We start from the raw sequence: 19,597 nt of genomic DNA, 5'->3' as shown, positions 1-19,597 counted from the left end.
ATAAGTGTTTATAATTGGGCCCTGAATTATATTGAAAACTTTCTTGAGTGGTTTCAAATACAGTCAAACCCTTGAAACCGCATACCCCTTGGTGGACAGAATTTGCTATGTGGTTTGGCAGATTATGTGGTTACAAGGGTTAGCTAAAGGCCAAAATTAGATTTTGGTGGACCCAAATCAGTATGTGGTTTGGGAGGTTAAGCCCTTATACAATTATGCGGTTTCACAGGTTTGACTGTACCACTCAAGAAAGTTTGTTTGCAGCCATGGCCTATCCTTCCGTTCGTCATCGGCTGCTTGAGGCCGCTCGGAAGAATTATGTATGTATGTGCATATGTACATTGATTTTTATGTATTTATGCGCTTAGCCGGTGTAGGTGTTTATGGATTCGCAGGTATGTAGGTGATATGGATTTATTTACAAGATGGATACATATCGGATGGTCCAGACTTGGTTGATGCTGTGGACTGTGATGCCAAGATGCCAAGCGGAAGGGCTGAAAGCTGTCGATGAGCTGCCGATTTTCTAAGTTCGCTGCAGTCTGGATGGAGTCGGGGGTGCCGCGAGACGTGGATGAGCAGAGCTCATCCCGGGCGATGAGTGGCGATGACTGGTGTGCGTCTTCTGAAGGCAGTTTTTCTATTTGCGGATTTTGTTGGATGGCTCGGATGACGAATGCGTTTGCACGGTGTCTTGCGACTCGATGGCCAGCAAGATCTTGGGGCGTGGCGTACAGCTCGATTGCCAGATCCAGCGCCCGAGGGCAAGTACGTGTTAATGTATTGCCGTGCCGAGAACCCTTTGAGATTGGTTGTATTCCCCCCAGCCGGCCGTGGGGGATCCCTTTAAGAGCAAAACTTGGAGTGGATTGCAGATGGCCCGGCCTCCCCCTGCTCGGCCAGGAGCGTCGAGGTGTTTGAGCGAGCCAAGTCTAGTCGTCTGTTTCAGATCCGTTCCCTTCCCAGCCATCTCCCACCCCATATCCCATCTGTCCCAGCGAGCCCCTCGCAGAAAGCTCCGTTGTTGGTGCCAGAGGTAGGGTAGTCAGTGGCTTGCACCGGCCAGCCAGCCCCCAATATAACCAATAACCAATATCCCTCCACCCCGCCCGCCCCACAGCTCCAGCCACACTCCCACAGCCGACTCGGCCCTCGCCTCGCTCGCTCTGGCCAGCTTCCGAACAAAAACCATCCGAGCCATCCTCATCCGGCCTTACGCTGTCCACCAGGTAAACCCTCGGCACCCTCAAAACTGGCCAGCCCCCGCCCTCCACGCCAGCCGCAGATGCCCGCTAGCAACAGCACCACCGCCAATCATCCTCCCCCTCATCATCCCCAGCACCCATCCACCGACCAGCACTCCCCAGCAGCCCGTTATCATCACCAGCCTCACGCCCCCCCTCCTGAGCCTCCTCCTCAATCATCTCAAAAACAGCCTCTCGCGCCAGAACCTGCCGAGCCCCAGATCGAACCAGATGATTCTCTAACCGTCCACCACCAGAACCACTCTCAGTCCGAGCCTCCTCCCCAAGCGGCCCGTCCCGACATCCTCTCGTCTCGGACTGGACACCACCACCACCACTCGGACCTCTTCTCGGCTCAGACTCCCCAGTCTGGAACTGCTCCCAGCCCTCCCCCCTCTCCGCTAGCCCCCCCATTTGCCTCACTCCAGCCTATCACCACCTCCACTCAACCGAACCCATCTTCCACTAACTCTCATTCTTCTCTCCTTCCGCCCTTCGATCCTCTTCTTTCTTCTGCAGTCCCTCATTCAAATCTGACCAACAATCACCATCATCCTTCGCCTTCGTCATCACCCCCCCAGTATTCCTCTCCAACCTCGCCTACTGCTGCTTCACCCCTTCCTCCCCCATCCTATCTTCTTACCCTCTTTCGTCCTTCAATCCGCCGTCGTTCACCCACCCTCCACCTTGCATCCTCCAACACCTGCTCTGCCAAGCCCCCGTACTTTCCAATGGACCGTCCACCTCCCTCGGCCTTACCCGATCGTCTAGCCCCAACATGCAATCAACTCCTCTCCGAGAAGCCCGCCTCAGCTCGCAAACCATCCGCCTACTCCTTCTTGGCTCGTTCATCACCTCAACCACAACCCCGAAGCCCCATTCCAGCCACTCCCTCTCCCAAGCAGCGATCCTGGGTTGACTATCTGCTTGTTCTCCTCGTTCTTGTCATCATAGGCACCGTTAGTATCCTCACCGCTCTTTCCCCACCCCATTCAACTACTATCATCGAGTTACTGACCTGCTCACTCACCCACCTACAGGTCGTTGTCCTTTCAACTGTAAATTTCTACATGGGAATCTACCCTTCCGATGTCATCCTGCCCTCCGAACTCGAAGTCGAACCTCTGAGGCCGTCCCGAGTACCCAAGATTATCCATCAGACCTGGAAGACCGACCAAATCCCAGACCGCTGGATCCCCGTCCGCGAGAGCTGCGTGTCTGCCCACGAATCCTGGGAGTACATGTTGTGGACCGACAAATCAGGGCGCGAACTCATCGAGCGAGAATATCCCTGGTTCCTGCCCATTTACGATGGGTACCGCTATCCTATCCAACGTGCCGATGCGGTACGATACTTCATTCTACATCACTGTAAGTTTTTATCCAACCAATCACACCGCCGGTCGCACTCTGTTACTGATCTATAATCAACCCAGACGGAGGTGTTTACATGGATCTCGACATTGGCTGCATCCGTCCCATGGACAGCCTTCTACGCTTCGACCTCATCTTACCCCAGACAGTCCCCGTCGGTATATCGAACGACTTGATGTTCAGTGCTAAAGGTCACCCATTCATGGACTTTATCATCCATCGTCTCGGGCAATTTGATCACGATTATCGGTTGAACTGTAAGTCATTCAACTCACTCATCACTTCGGTGAAATCAGGGGTTGAAATCTAACCTTGTTCCGTCTTTTTTTTTTTTGTTCAGATGCCACTGTTATGTTCTCTACTGGTCCAATGGCTCTGTCAGCTCTGTTGAACCTGTTTAGGCGGTCACCATCATTTGGCCTCACTCCTGGAATGCCTGCGTTTGGTCCAGTTCGCATACTTCCCCCGAAACTGTACGGCAAAAACCTGGCTGCTCCTCAACCAAGCCCCGGCCCCTACTTCACACATTACTATGGCTCTAGCTGGCACACCGACGGTGCCGGGCCAGTCCTTTGGCTCGGCAAATTCGGTATATTTTGGCTTTATGGTGGAATCGCTTTTGTCTTCTTCTACGCCGCTCGTGCTGCCATCCGACACTGGCGAGCCAAGTCGTCCGACAACGAATCGCAACTACCATCTACCTGGTCTACCGCCTCATCGCCCATCAAGTCTCGTGGATCCACCGGTACGCTGTGGAAGCGCAGACTTCTGAAGGTCAGAAGAGCCGAGGGACGATTGGCCGATGTACTTCTGCTCCCTAGTCACCTGCTTGAAAAAACTACCACGCACTCATCCAAGTTTCCTTCTCGCTCGCTACGCGCCCAGCATCAGAAAGATTGCATGCAATGCAAATCGTGTATGCTTAATCAAGGGCCAGCCGACTCTCAACTGCCTGTCTACGAACCCCGACCGCTGCACTGTTTAGCTTCCGGAAGAAGTAAGCAATCCTTAACCACATCTCCTTCCGTCAAAAGCCTTTTGCTCAATGTTCTTGACCGGCTCTTCACTAGGACCCCCACGAAAGTCGCAGCGCACCGATAGCGGTCCCGAAGATGAAGACTGGGAAGAGATTGACGAAGACACAGCGCTGCTCTCTTCGACTAGCACCTCAGACTTTATGTCTACCCCAACCCCGGTATTACTTCCAACAACTCCCACCTTCTATCGCAACTCCAACATCCCTTCGACTGGATTCCCTTCATTACGAGTCGAGGTCAATGACGACGTTGCACCGGGACTTCCGTCCCCCCTACTCAACGCCATCTATCGTTTGGCCGAGATGGCTGGGATTGTTAGCGAAAACGGCCAACGCAACGACCTCAGCTCCAACTTCCCTGCCCGCACTGAAGACAGTCCCTTCTCCAACACGGCTCGTCCTAATTCGACGCGAAAGGTCGATTGAGCTCTCACTAACTCTGCGTCGTCGGATCAAGATCAATCGTTTCCAACTTGGTTTTTCCCTGAGTGTGGGATCACTTTCACTTGTCAGAAAGTCATTATTATTTTTTTGTTATTTTTTATTATTAGCTTGTATGTGTATTGCAGTATTCCAATCACCACTATGCTCTCTCGGCCGTCGCAGTTCCCCGTAACTGCTACAGCTACAACATTCATACCACTTTTCTTCCAGGGGTATTTTTACATTGGCTCAGGGCAAGAAATGCACTAATTCTGCAAAATAGCGCTACGACATCGCAAAACTGTCAACAAGGACCCTTGCTGTCGCGGGTGCGCGATCTTGCAAAACAAGTCTCTGGCAGCTCTTGGCTGCAGGGCCTCTTTTTGGTGAGCCAAGAGTTTGGGCTCTGGTGGGAGGGATATTCAAAACTATGATTCCTTGTCCGTTTCACCTAGGCACTTGCTATGGGACTTGTGTGTCAGGAGGGCGCCGAAGCACCCTCCCTGCTATACCTAGCGCCAGACCGCTGCCGCTACCGCTGACCGCCCAGAGTTGTAGCGGGTAGTGCTACGCTACACCTTTAGTGCTGCTAAGTAAGTCGTGTAATAGATGCGTCAATGGCTGCAGCAACAGCCACAAATAAAAACGAAAAGCTAAACATGCTATCTTAGCACATCAACCACTACGGAGGATAATGGGCAAAGAATATTTATGTACCCAGTGTTTCAAAAATGTGCACAAGCTATTCGGGAAACACTAAATAATTTGTATTTACTTTGATATAAGCAAAAGGTACATCCAAAAAGAGAAACAGTCAAAAATAAATTGATTGATTAATCATTTGTCACTACAGATCACAGAAAGGCAAAATCAAATCGGGAAGAGAACATGAAGATACCCAGAGAATTAGCATCAACATTTTATTTAGAAAGAAAACAATGAGCTAGTTGCGAGCTTTGCATTAAATGGTTCTTTTCGAAGGTGGGTAATGTTTCAAATTCAAGATCCTCTGTAAGTCGAGAATGCATAGGGACTGAGTAAGAGAGGGATGTGGTAATGTTCAGTCGGGTCTTTGATTTCGAAAGTGATTTCGACAAACGGATAGAAAGAGACGATGCCTCTCTTCTGATAAACTATGAACAGCCCGTTGCCAAGATTAGCATAATGATATGAGAGCTCTGGAAGTCAGATGAGCTGGAAGGATGTGGGGACATACACTCGTTGCTGAAGAATGTCACCTTATAGATTCCGATCTCCGGCCGACTGTTGGCCGGTAATAGCGTATTGCAGCGTCCATCGGGATCCGTTGTACCGTTCGCAATCAACACAAACCCGTTTGCTGTCAATCGGTCGAGCCGGATGCCCATGTCGTCACCGGGCTTCCCAGACGTGGCATCCAGAACTAGGTCAACATACAAATTCGATCAATCAGTTCTTATTATCTTGGATGAGATAGGCAGGTGGGTGGCGAGAACACATACCATGTGAGGTGATCGGAGATTTCCCGAAGGAGAGAGCCGGTTTCCTAATCAGGAAACAGATGAGAACAGGGTAAGTTGGCCGTGAGAGGATAAAAGGGAGAAGGATCAAGCTCACGTGTGAACGGGCGTCTCCATTTTACGTTTCTTAGAAGCCGAGTTCAAGATGTCTGCGTTGGCAGAAGAGCCGGTGGCAAGGTGAGCTTTCTCCTCCTGTTTGGCGGCCGCCGCGGCCTCCTTAAAGGCGATCAGCTGGCTCATCTCCGCTCGACGCGCGGGATCGACTTGGGCACATTGGGCGATATGATCGCGCATCCGAAACGCTTTGGGACGCTCGACGTGCCAGCCACAGTACTTGCAGGTGGCCCGTTCGTCAGTGCCGTTCCCATTGGTGTGGAAGTAAACCCATACTGGATCCTTAGGTCGCCCGCCCTGGGGTCAAAGCGTCGTCCGTGGCGAAGAAGGGTCAGCGGAATGGTTCGGTTTAAGGAAGGGATCAGAGGGTACCAACCGAACGCGTCTTGAACTTGACCCCCTCAAAGCTAGTGTTTGGTGCAGAGGGAGATTCAGATGCTAGACCAGTAGTGTTCTGCTCGATCTTGGAGGCACTGGTGGCAAAGGGTACCTGAGCGTGCTGCGGCTGTTGCTGTGCTGGTTGCTGTGCCGGTTGTTGTTGTTGTTGCTGCTGCTGCTGCTGCTGCTGTTGTTGTTGTTTGAGTAGGGGATGAAGTGCAGATTGAGAGTGGGTTGATGAGCTGGGAGAGCTCTTGGCGGGTGAGTGGTTCGGCTTATCATTGGTCTGAGTGAATTGGGCGACTGCTTGCGCCAATGAGATGCTCTTGTCGTTAGCTTCAGATGGTTTGGGGGTCCGGGCAAAGAAGTTGTTATCACTACTCGAGGGAACGGGTAGGTCGGGGGTTGTTGGGTGCTTGTTGCTGTTTGGCTGTGCTGATTCGTTCTTGTTGGGTTCGTTGGGTTTCAGTTGCAGCCCGAGCTGCTGCTGATGGTGGTGGTGGTGATGGATGGGGTTGATCTGCAGCAGTGATGACTGGTCTTTCGGCGGCTCGCTTGCAGCTGGGGGCAGTTCGAGTGTGGGTGTGAGGATGGGCAGTGATGGGGAGGGTGTTGCTGAGGTTGTGTTTGTGTTTGGTTTTTTGCTGGGCGGCTGTTGCGACTCGAGTGGATAGTTCTCGAGGGGCAGGTGGTGGTGGTGCTGGGGTCAGAGCACTGGGGTTAGTATCAAGGCTATCATTATCATCGGCGGGCTGAAGGGAGTATAACCTGTTCGGCCTCGTTCCACACTGGACGGAGAGAAACAGTCAGCCAGGCCAGTAGCAGTACATAAATATTTAAAATATCAATACTAAACTGACTGATCGATCGTAGGTTTTGGTGGTGGTTTTGGACTAAAAGTCTCCGCCGGCGACACTTGAGCCCTTTGCCAGATATGTACAACAACAGTGCACTTTGGTGTGAGCCCCCTGGCCGGGGTGTGCGCTCGAGAAATTCACGAAGACACCCCCGATGCCCCGGGGGCTGGGGGGTGACCAGTGTTGAAGTCCGACCTCAATTAGCCTCCAAGATGGCGCCTATGATCAACAACATGAAGAGCTCGGATCAAAAGACGACGAGCAGAGGGCTTACTTCGGAGAAAATCCTCCTCAAGCCAATGGAAAAAGCTGCTGAAAACCTTCTTGCAGCATTGAAAACCACCCGTTATCCTCGACATTGCTGACAAAGACAACCCAACCTTATTGTACTGATTGAAAGCAACAACAAGGATAATCTTGGTCTATTCAAGACTCCTCTCTTAGAAAAATGTTAAAAGGAAGAAAATGCTCTGGCTGAAGAGGCTCAACAGATCCTTAATTGGTATTGCAATGGTGAAACCTCTGACAAAAATGATGACGTTTGTGAAGCTACCTGCACGCAAGAGCTACGCTTTGCTACAAAAAGCAGTGCTTTTCCGTAGCAAAGCCGGACCCTGCTACTCCTCACAGGGATTAGCGTTAGAAATATTGGAAAAAATTGATTGATAGTGGCAGCAAAGCACCAGCACCGCTACTGTAAATGAGAGCTGCGCGTGGCACCACAGTTTTTTTTGGCTTTTGCTATGTTTTAGCTCAGCAAAAGTGGCACTATTTTCTGCTGTCAGTGGCAAAATAATGCAGCATGTAGTGCAATATTTTTTGCTCATAGTGGCAAAGTAGCAGAATGACTTGAGGCATGTGACAGGGGGTTGACTGGGTCCTACAGTGTGAAGCCCCTGTTATGGTCTGTTCTGGGGAGAGGAAGATGGAGTCTGGGGTTCTGGGGGTTCTGGATCCAAGATGGTCAATTGCAGGATGAGGAAGAGGCTTGGTTCTCCAACCTAGGGATGGCTGCGGGTACCCGGTATCCGTCGGCGGGTACCCGTGGCTGGCGCGGGTACCTGCCAGCGGATACCGGGTGCGGGTGCGGGTGTCAAGGCTAGCCAAAAATTCAATACCCGGGTACCCATGCGTGTACCCGCCTATCTGACCAAGCAATATGCATGTGAAGGGTTACACATGCATATGGATCCGTGAGCTTGCAAATCCACCGCCCCATTGAGCTCCTCATCAATATTGTCACCCCCATTGATCTCAAATGGACAGTGTCAGAATTCTGGCTCATCTTCTCCGCTCACAATCTCTTCTCTTTTTCCATCACTTTTAGTGATGTTAAACCCCCCTTCTTTTTCTCATTATTTCCATCACATTGTGTGATGTCTCTCCTCATTCCATCAATAATATTTGATGTATTCCATTACAGTTATGTAATGTCTTGTCCTTCCATATGTTTAGAACTGTTCTACATATGTTACTGTGTTTCCATCTCTTTGAGATGCTTATTTTGTTTGTTTTTGTCACTTAGGCCCCCTTTGGATCTTGCAAGGGGGCTCTCTAGTTGTGACTACTTGTTTCCGCTCTCTTGATTTGAAATTCAGTATCAAGTCAGAGCATTTCAACCCTTGACCCACATTTTAAAGCTCCTTGGTCCAATCCAAGCTCCCCTGTGATTGTCCCTCTCTTTGTCGCACCTTTTTCTTTGAATGAAAACTTGACAGACAGCACAAAACATTGGCGTCCTGTCCGTTCACACGCAAACGGACAGGACACCAATGTTTTGTCCTGCACGCAAATGGACAGGACACCAATTTTTTGTCCTGTCCATTTGCGTGGAGCTGATTTTTTGTCCTGGTCTCCGTCCTGTCCGTTTGCACGCAAACGGACAGGACGCTGATGTTTTGTCCTGTCTGTTTGGTACTTTTGTAAGAGCCCAAGATAGAGGGCTCTTCACTGGCTGGGAAAACGGGACAGACGGACGGGGCAGTGGTACGGGACAAGGCTCTGCCTTGGAGGGAGTTCTAGAACCACAGTTGCTTGAATTTCTAGCTCAGAGGGAGTAGTCAGTACATCCCTACTATATACAATTGATGATAATGTGAAGGACAACAAGAGAAGAAGGAGAGTGCTCACCTAGTTCAGAGGGAGTAGTCAGTACATCCCTACTGAGCTAGGAGGGCACAGCCGGTCGAGGTCTAAGAATTCTGCTGGAGGTGGATCCGTGATTTCTCTGTGACTGTTCTTGTGAGCTCGCGGGAGGCGGGCTCATAACTTCTTGGGGCTGTCTTGTCCGCGTTTGCACGCAAACGGACAGGACAAAACATGGTGTCCTGTCCGTTTGCACGCAAATTACGGACAGGACAAAACACGGCGTCCTGTCTGTTTGCACGCAAATTACGGACACGACAAAACACGGTGTCCTGTCCGTTTGCGTGCAAACGGACAGGACAAAACATGGTGTCCTGTCCGCTTGCGTGCAAACGGACAGGACAAAACACAGCGTCCTGTCTGTTTGCATGCAAACAGACAGGACAAAACACGGGGTCCTGTCCGTTTGTATGTGAACGGACAGGACAAAACACGGTGTCCTGTCCGTTTGCACGCAAATTACAGACAGGACAAAACACGGCATCCTGTCTGTTTGCACGCAAACAGACAGGAAAAAACAAGGTGTCCTGTCCGTTTGCGTGCAAACAGAAAGGAAAAAACACGGCGTCCTGTCCACTTGCGTGCAAACAGACAGGACAAAACACGGTGTCCTGTCCGTTTGCATGCAAACAGACAGGACAAAACACAGCGTCCTGTCTGTTTGTGTTGTGGAACTTCTACGCAGGGCGTGATCTGAGCTTGGAAGGGAAATCTAGGAGTCACGGATAATGACAGGCTACATGGGTGCTTGAAGGGCTGCCTTCCTTGAATAAGCTTCTGGGAGAATGTACACTAAGAATTTATAGTGTGGCGCAATCTTTAGAACTATTCTTAATTCTATCTGACTCTGAACCCTAATTACCTGTGTTCAGTGCGCAAGAGATGAGGAATGTTATATGTAAGGGATGTAATGAGGAATTTTATATGTAAGTGATGTAAAGAGGATTGTTATATGTAAGGGATGAAGAGGAGGAATGTTATATGTAGGTGATGTAAAGAGTAATGTTATATGTAAGTGATGTAAAGAGGATTGTTATATGTAAGTGTTGTGAAGAGAATTGTTATATGTAAGTGTTGTAAAGAGAATTGTTATATGTATGAAATTTATCTGTGTCAAAGGGGCAAGTTATATAATTCAATCAATATTTCAAAATATTATAATTCAACTATTTATATCAAGTGATGAGTGCTAGTAATCTACAATATTACTATCAAGTGCAAACATGAGGAAAAGAAAACAGGAAAGGGCAGAAGAGACCTCCTTTTATAGTAAATAAACTTGTCTGAGACTAGAAATATGTAGCTGAAAAATTCTTCTACTATGTGATGTGTACAGCTGTGTGAAATACAAAAGAGCTTGGTATTTTACTATCTAAGTAGGAATTTCTTTTCACAGAAGAGTGTATCAGATGTGATTTTACTCTGAGAGTGGAAAATATTCCAAGATCTACTGTGTATCTACTGTATATCTACTCTTATATGGAAAATACATCTATGAGCTGTTTCTTAGAGGTGATTCTTGGATGCTACTATGAGATGTGTTACATGCCTGGTACTTATGTAAAGAAATGTTACCAGTTTTCTGGGTGTGAAAATAATTGTGAAAGACATGTGAAATTTAATATGGAGGTTATTTGTACTGTATATGTTTTGTATGTAGTTTATACTGTACTTTAATATTAAAATCTACGTCTTTTGTATTTTCTTGCTGGTTAATTGATCTCACCACAGCGTGCAAACAGACAGGACAAAACACGGCGTCCCATGCAAACGGACAGGACAGGCGCCACCCCTAGGGTTGCCTCTTGAGTGGCGGGTATCCACTCACACACGGAGGCATCCGCCAGCGGATGCGGATGCCAGGAATTGGGAAAAAACCTCCTCAGATACCCAAACATGAGTGGGTATCCGGATTCAAATCAACCATCTCTACCAATTGCACCCCAGTACTGGCCACTTGCACCCGGGTACCCACCACTTGCACCCGGGTACCTGCCACTTGCACCCGGGTACCTGCTGCGCGGGTGCGGGTGTGGGTGACTGATTTTACTGAAATTCTGTCCGGGTACCCGCACCCATCTTGGTACCCGGGTGCGAAGTGCCATCCCTACTCCAACCTCTCAAACCTTGAGTATGGTCCGTGACATGTACATGTAGTCTATGTACATGTGAGTCTGCGCTGCAGAGCCCGCGCTGCAGCTCATAACAGCCCCAGACACTGGGCTTCACAAACTAGTCACAACCTGATTAAATCAGCCACATGGACAACTATTTAGCTCCAAATTCCCCGCTTCCCATCTAGCTCAGCAGAGAGAGCTGATTCCTCTCTCCTGAGCCAGGTAAGCCTTATTTCACTTTTCCTATTCATCCCATCCATTGTATGTACTGATGAGATGAACCAGGCTGAGACCAGCGGAGCACAATGTGGTAAGACTAATCCACTTACAAACACATCAAAAATAGGGAAAAATTAATATAATAGTATAATATAAAGTATAAACAAAACCTTTCTAGTACAAAGTAAAATACAATCTACAGATCACATAGAATTGTTAGTTAAATTATCACCTAGAAAACCAGTACTAGACTATTTAATTACATATTCAAGTACATGGTAGAATACTAGTTTCACATACAAATCACACACATTACATAGTACAAATCTACTCTAGGACTGAAGGGAACACTTCTGAAAGATTCCATTATCACATGTTAGAAAATCTAATCTTAGATCATGTTTTCACCCCAAAGAGGAACAAGCCAAGTGATCACAACTCAAAGTAGTATACTATTTCACAAATATCATGTACAGCATCCCAATATAAATTATTATTTCACACTACAACTGTACAGCATCCCAAAGTAGTATACTATTTCACACTTGTAAAATCCACTCTCAGACTAGTTTATTTACTATATAAGGAGCCCTCTTCTGCCCCTTCTTGTTCCATTTCTTCCCCATGCCAGCATAAATAGTAATATTAAGAAATTACTTCTGCTTCCATCACCCATCTAAATAGTAAGATCATAATAGTAATAATTATAATATAAATTGAAATCATAAATTGAGAACTTGATAGCATAACAAGTATAAATTGACCCTTCTAAAAAGTCACTTACGTCAAACTATAACACCTCTCATCCCACGCACAGAGTCCTGGTTCTTAGGGTCTGTAGTAGAAATACTTAAGAATATTTCTTCTGATTTAGCCACACTAAAATTCTTAGTGTAAATTTCTCCCAGAGTTTATTAAAGGAAGGCAGCCCTTCAAGCACCTTTAGCCTAAACTTACCTAGTTTTTGCTATTTCCCTTCCAAGCTCAGATGACGCCTTGCGTAGAAGTTCCACAACGATGCGAGGCGAGTGTGAGCGGTTGTGGAAGGATTTATTTCAGATCATAGAGAGAGAAAACAACAGAGAAAAAGAAAAGGAAAAAGAGAAAAGAGAGAAGCAGAGAAAAAACCATACCTGAGACCAGTGCAGCACAATGAAAGGCAAGTGTGAGCGGTTGTGGAAGGATGAGGAGAGTCCTTCCACAGCCTCTGGTCCCAGGTAATCTACATAAATGTGACAGGTGAGATGAAACAGAAGTGACATGTGTAAAGCATAGAAAAACAAAAGAAGAGTGAGATACAACATAGCTCAACACCCCCCCTTGCTGCACACATGGAAAAGAAATGAGAACAAGAATTAAGGAAGAAAGAAAAGTGAAGAGAGAAATAAGGAAAGAAGGAAGGGAAGGGATTTCAGACAAGAGATTAGAGAAGAGGACTAGAAAACAAGACCGAAGAGGTTCCTATGCCTTTCGAGCGCTGTTAAGATAGTGTATCATATTCTTATAGAGTTGTATGCTTCTACTCCATACACCCACAAGCTGGCCCATATCATGTACCATCTTATGTAGTCCAGTCCCTGTCTCAGTTGTTTTCTCTTTCACTTCACTGAATGATTATTATACATTGACTCAATGCTCCTGGACTATGTCCTTGACATCTTGTCATCTCTCACTTAGTCTTCATGTCACCCAAGTTCCCCTCAACAAGCGCCACGCGGGGAAGAGGTTTAGTTAGCATATCCGCTAACATGTCCCTTGTCAAGACATGGAGGAGAGAAACTTCATCATCGCGCACACACTCCCTTATGAAGTGGTAACGGGCGTGTATATGCTTGGTTTGGGCATGATGTTCAGGGTTTTTGGCAAGGGCCTCAGCCCCTTCTTTGTTGACGTGAATTGGGATTGGGGTGTCAGGACGTAAAGTAGATGTTGAATCCAAAGCGCCTCCTTGCACGAACCGGAAAGCGCCTTGTATTCCGCCTCTGTGCTCAAGAGTGACACAGTGGCTTGTTTCCTTGATTTCCACAATATCGCACCATTGCCGATGCGATAGGTGTACGCCAAAGTGGACCGGCGGTCATCCCTATCTTCTGCCCAGTCCAAGTCAGAGTACCCCGAGCATGTTGAGTCGCCACCAAGACGTAACTTCAAGTCTCTCGTTGACACTAGATAGTTCAGGATCCGTACCGCTGCAAACCAGTGAGCTGCGGAGGGGTCACGAAGAAACTGGGATAGTCTGTTGACAGCAAACAAGATGTCTGGTCTCGTGCATTGAGACACCCATAGCAGAGCGCCTATCAGTTGCGGATACGGCCCTGGAGACTCAGGATCTTCTGGGCTGCGGTGGTTTAGTGACTTGAAGTGGACATCGGTGGGAGTGGCGACTGGAACGTGTTGGGAGGCAAGGAATCGGTTGCAGATCTCCGAGATGTAGTGGCCTTGATTCAGGAAGACGTACCGTCCCGGTATGTCCCTGGTGATCTTAAGAGAAAGGAAGTGATTTAGTTCTTCATCTGCCCAGATTTTGAATCGCTTGCCTACAGATGAAATAATTGAATCAACAAAAGAGGGTTCACCCACAATGGCGAGATCATCAACGTGCGTGGTCAGAGCACCAAGAAGTTTTCCTTTGTTGAGTTTGAAGTACAGTGTTGGATCGTAGCTTGAGTTCTTGAGCCCGAGATCGAGGAGGGCTTTGTGGAGTTCCAGATTCCATTGGCGCAGCAATTGTTTCAGGCCGTAGAGCAACCTGTTTACTTCACACACCCAGTCAGGATGCTGAGGATCTTTGAATCCCGGCAGCTGTTCCATATAGATTGGCTTGTCAAGGTGACCGTTGAGGAATGCGGTTTTGAAATCGACTTGCCGACCTTTCCACCCTCGACTGGCAAGGAGAGAAAAGATCAGCCGTAGAGTGGGGGAAAAGACCTTGTTGTAGTTGAGGCCCTGTACCTGGGAGTAGCCCATGGCCACAAGACGGGCCTTCAGCTTCTGGATGGTTTTGTTGGGACAACACTTTACTTTAAAAACCCATTTTGATTTTATGATCCTCCTCTTTTCCGGACGAGGCACAAGTTTCCAGGTATTCATCCCTAGTAGCAAGGCAAATTCCTCGTCTGCCGCTTTCAGCCAACAAGCTTTGTTCGGAGACTTCAGGAGCTGACGCCATGTCTTAGGCGTTTTGATATCCGGATTGGTAGCCACAGCCTTGGACCAATGGCCGTAACGGTCCGGGGCTTTTTGTTCCCTCGCTGAGCGGCAACGAGGAGGAGAGGGGGCAGGTGGTGGAACCGCAGGCGGGGGCAGGCTGGTCTGACTTTGGGGTTGCGGCTCTGGACTGCGGGGAGGAGAGGACGAGTGAGGAGAAGAAGACTGGGGAAGGGAGGGAAGACCGGAGCATAGCGGGGGAAGCGAAATAATTGACAGATTGCTCTGGTCGGGATCAATAGGCGATACAGGTGTTGGTGAGGATTCTGGGGAATGGCAAGAGGAATCTGAATTGGATGAGATGACTACCGGGGAACGGGGAGCGTTACCTGGCGCGTGAATAGAGGCCGTTAGACGGCGGTCAAAACGAGGTTGAAGCGATATATTTAGAGGGGGAAGGTCTGGCGTGGATGGACAACTGTGTCGTGGGTGTTGATCCGTCGTGCTTCCCAGGCTAGGTAGGGGAGGAAGAGGGGGGGATAGGGGAGCTTCCAGAGTGGGAGATACTGGTTTTTTGGAGAAGTCGGGCGGAGAGGCCCATTCGAGATGGGGCCAGGACATCTCCACTGTGACCAGAGAGGATGGGGTGCTCAGTTTTGCACCGTAGGGGAAGCGAGAATTTACAAAGATGACATCCTGAGATTTAATTACCGTGCCGCCTTCCAGGTCCCAGAGCCGGTACCTGTTCCCATCAGATAGGCAGGAAAGCAGAATTGAGGACCTCCCTTTGACATCGAGTTTCTTGCGGTTGGCCTCCGGAACTTTGTACCACACGAGGCATCTGAAAGGATGGATTCTTTTCAAGTCTACCTTGTGATCGTTGACTATTGAGCATGGAGATACAAAGCCACGGGGAGTATGGCATGGAATTGAGTTGTGGGGAAACATTGAGTGTCTTAAGGCGTTGGCCCAGAAAGACTTGGGGAGATTTGCCTGAAGCAGTGAGCATCTCACCAGGTTGCTGATCGTCCTGTTCGCTCTTTCGGCAACTCTGTTCAGTTCCGGCAAATGAGGAGGACCGGGATCGTGTTTGATACCTGCGGAGGATAAATATGAGGAGAACTGATTCAAGATGTACTCCCCCCCATTATCACTGCGGAGCGCCATTATTTTGTAGGCACCGGATCTCTCAAAGAAGGCAAAAAACATTTTAAAACACAAGAACGGGAAAACTTGAAGAAACTTGGAACAATCATTGATAAAGGTAATGAAATACTTGTAGCCCTCCCGGGACACAACTTCGTACAACCCAACGTCCGAGTGGATTAGCTCGCCGGGGGTGGAGGACCGGTGTGGAGAGTTTTGTCCCTTTTTTTCTTCGGCTATTAGCCGAAGAAAATAATGCATTTTTCTTCGGCTAAAAGCCGAAGGACAGCAGAGCTGGCCGGGCCAGCTCCACTGGAGCTGGCGCTCTGGCTGGCGCTGGCTAGCGCTGGAGCTGGCGCGCTGGCTGGTGCTGGATGAGCTGGTATTGGTATGTATTGGATACATTACTGTATCCAATACAAATACATAGCGATACGTATCCAATACATACCAGTACGTATCCAATACATATACAATACATACCTGTACAGTGTACTAAAAATACATATCGATACGTATCCGATACATACCGATACGTATCCGGTACATACCAATACGTATCTGATACATACCAATACAATGTACTATACACCTTGCCACGTTTTTTTTTAAAAAAACTGCCCTAACCCCTAACCCCTAAAACCCGACCCCCAAAAACCCGCCCCCTAACCTGCCCCCTAACCCCCAAATGGGGCATGGGGGCAGTGGGAATTGAACCGGCAACCTTGCTGTAAGGAGGTTTGCAGCTGCGCTGCAAACCACTAGGCTAACAACCATTGGTTGCGCTGCCCAGGTTTTGTGGCTAGGTTCCTATGAACTCAGCTCTGCCAGCCCGGCCAGCTCCAGCGCTCCTTCGGCTTTTAGCCAAAGAAAAATGCACATTTTCTTTGGCTAAAAGCCGAAGAATTATAGTGCCACAGGTGGGTGTGGAGAACAAGATTTGAACGCCTTGCGGGGCATCTTGGATTGAACACAGACCGGACACTGCTGGACATTGATTTCGTTCATTATTGACGGACAAATATTGTTGATCTTCAGAAGAGCTTTCAGAGGTTTCAAGCCGACGTGTGAGAAACGATAATGGTACGCCAGGAGAGAGTTGTCAACAGGATAAGAGGGGTGAGTGATAGTGGAATTGGAGCTCACAGGCTCGGCCGACAAATAGTACAGATTCCCACGTCTGTACCCGCGGCCTGAAAGGATCCTGGTGATTTGAGTTGAGTCGGAGCGGTAGAGATTGCAGGATGACTTAGTGCAACAATGGGCCACTACGCTACGCTACGCTACGGGCCAATATCCATTAGTGTATCCGTGGTTATTTGGCAAGACAAATGGGGTATTTTTATCCCCAGTTATAGCCCAATACACTAACAGTTAGTGTATCCAAAGTTTTTCATTGAAGATCTTGGGTATTGTTATCCAGGATACACTCAAAATACACTAACAGGTAGTGTATTTCTTTTGGATAACCAAAATCTCATTGAAAGTTAATGTATCAGAGTTAGCATAACAATATTCTGCACTACAGTATCTGTTATTTCATGGTTTTTAGCCTCTAGGAAATGATTCTCAAAACATTATGTCCTAGATTTATTTTTTTTGCAACTCAAAACCAAAGCTACTACCAGAAATATCAATACACTGAAAGTAATTTTATCATTCATTGCAGAGATAAACTCACAGTTATTGCATTTGTTATCAGGAATAACAACAGATAACAATCATAAAAATAGGATTTGGTTATTGTTAACCTGACATATTTTAGCTACACTAACAATACAATAACAGCTAAAACAAATAACATCAAAAAGATGTATTGTTAGTGACAGAAAATCAAGGATAACAGTATTATTTGTGTAGTACAGTGGAAAAAAATAACAATACACTACACTAACAATACAGTTAGTGTATCAGCCCACCATTGCTTAGTGAACACCGCGGTCACGCCCGCGTTGCACATGTTGGCAATAGATAGGAGTGGTTTGTGAAGCGAGGGGACCACTAGAGTTTTTACCTTGACTCCGCCATTGATCGTAAGTCTGGCAACGCCTTTGTGGGTGGCTTTGACCACGGAGTGATTGGCAAGGCAAACAGGGGTGTGATCTGGCTTGGGATTTTCAACTGTGTTGAGATCCGGTGTCATTGACATCGAACAGCCTGAGTCTAAGTTGGCATCGCCGGCAGTGAAAGCACCCAAAGAGGCCAATAGAGTGGCTACCGCATTCCCGGCAACAACGTCAATCTGAGAGCCAGAGTAATCCAATTTGTCATCTTCCTTATATGCGTGAGAGGATTGGCTGAGGGTGGCTGCGGAAGTTCGGCCGGCACGTGCTGCTGGTTGACTTTGGGAACCTTTCTTCACGCCATCATCCTGTTGGGAGGCGCAAGGCTTTTGGTTAGCCTTATGCTTGGCCAGAATCTTACGGGTGTTGTGGCAACAATTGAGGTCGTGGCCATCCGCGTTGCAGAAGTTGCAATGAAGGGGCTTTCTTGAGCGGTCGCGGGGTTGTTTGTTGGGACAAGGTCCGGCTTTTGCCGAAGAGGCTGAGGGAACACCCTTGGTTTGGGACTGTCGTCTTGTATGTTTTCAGAGCCAGGACGATTGACTCGGACTTCACCCCGTCTTGATTCATCAGATGGGAGACGCACGCCATCCAGTCGTCCGGAATCAAACTGAGGAGCGCCGCGGTGTGCACATCGGACGGAGTGAGAGGCTTATCCGGAGTGATGAGAGCATTGAGACGATCGTAAGCCTTTGCCATGATGTTGAGGTGCGATAGAAGGTCATCGCCTTCCATTTTTGTGAGAAGGAGTTTGCAAAGCCAAAAGACTCTGCCACCTGTGGAGGAGTCTAGATGAGATCAAACGAGCGCCTGCCACATGCCATAGGCGTTCTTCTTGTAGGGTCGGACAATTAGCAAGTTCGAGCCTATGATCAACACTGGGTCGCTACGCTAACCATAGCGGTTAGCGTAGCGTAGCGCAGCGCGAGTGCGCTATTTTTTAGCGTAGCGTTAGCGCAATTGCACGCATATGCGCTAACGCTACGCGCACGCGGTGCGCAGCTATTTTAACTGATAGCGTAGCATTAGCGCAGATGCGCGCAATTGCGCTAACGCTACGCATGCAGGGCGCAAAAGAGCGCGCGCTACGCTGCGCTACGCTGCGCTACAGCGCCTTTAGCGGGAAAAAAAGGGCTTTTTTTCCGCTAAAAGCGCTGTAGCGCAGCGCAGCGTAGCGTAGCGACTGTAGCGGCGCGCTAACGCTAACAAAGAATTGGCGTGCTGTTAGCGCCGCTGAAAATTAGCGCAGCGTAGCGGCGCTAACAGCGCGCTCACGCTATGCAAAATAGATGGGCGCTTTTTGCCGCTACGCTAACGCGTAGCGCTGAAATAGCGTAGCGACCCAGTTTTGCTATGATAGTTTGTGTAAGAATATCACAGATAGTCTTGTTGTCTGCGACCCATGAGGCTGGTGGTTGCGCGGGCATTGGTTTTTCAATGACATAGTCCATGTTGACGGCATCAAAGTAGGAAGTCATCACAAGATCCCAGTCCGGGAAGTTTGAATCCGGGCCGGGTTCCGTGAGAATGGGAAGACGAGCAGTGGCTGATTTCTGAGACAGAGCAGCCCAAGAGTCAGGATTGATGTTCACCGTTGCACCGACTGAGGATGCGGGGGCTTTGCCCAAGGTTGAGAGTTGTTTGTTGTCGGACATATCGAAGACCGAGGCAACAAGATTGTTTTGATCCTTTTTAGTAGTCCACTTGTTAGAAATGTCACTCAATTGAGACCAATATTTAACGTGCTTGGTCGATCGCGGAGCTGGAGCCTAGCGCGGGCTCATAACCTGATGAGATGAACCAGTCTGAGACCAGCGGAGCACAATGCAAGGCGA

General features: G+C 48.4%; 2 protein-coding genes across 2 annotated transcripts; one reads left to right on the top strand and one right to left on the bottom strand.

Moving 5' to 3' along the window:
* Window positions 1-704: 704 nt before the first annotated feature.
* Window positions 705-4,080, top strand: PtA15_16A5 (uncharacterized protein; the record flags this gene model as incomplete). Its single annotated transcript, XM_053164136.1, has 9 exons — window positions 705-768; window positions 852-1,044; window positions 1,121-1,229; window positions 1,388-2,203; window positions 2,285-2,615; window positions 2,681-2,875; window positions 2,959-3,422; window positions 3,504-3,615; window positions 3,689-4,080. 9 exons carry the CDS (start codon window positions 705-707, stop codon window positions 4,078-4,080), a joined length of 2,676 nt encoding a protein of 891 aa, XP_053027655.1.
* Window positions 4,081-5,210: 1,130 nt separating this feature from the next.
* On the bottom strand, window positions 5,211-6,813 carry PtA15_16A4 (uncharacterized protein; the record flags this gene model as incomplete). The annotated part of the gene is made up of 6 exons (XM_053164125.1): window positions 5,211-5,479; window positions 5,559-5,602; window positions 5,674-5,987; window positions 6,067-6,189; window positions 6,289-6,513; window positions 6,784-6,813. 6 exons carry the CDS (start codon window positions 6,811-6,813, stop codon window positions 5,211-5,213), a joined length of 1,005 nt encoding a protein of 334 aa, XP_053027654.1.
* Between the last annotated feature and the right edge of the window lie 12,784 nt (window positions 6,814-19,597).

This window comes from Puccinia triticina, chromosome 16A, assembly GCF_026914185.1.
Source record: "Puccinia triticina chromosome 16A, complete sequence".
Lineage (NCBI taxonomy): Eukaryota > Fungi > Basidiomycota > Pucciniomycetes > Pucciniales > Pucciniaceae > Puccinia > Puccinia triticina.
The sequence above is the reverse complement of the archived record's forward strand: the minus strand, read 5'-3'. Positions and strand labels throughout refer to the sequence as shown.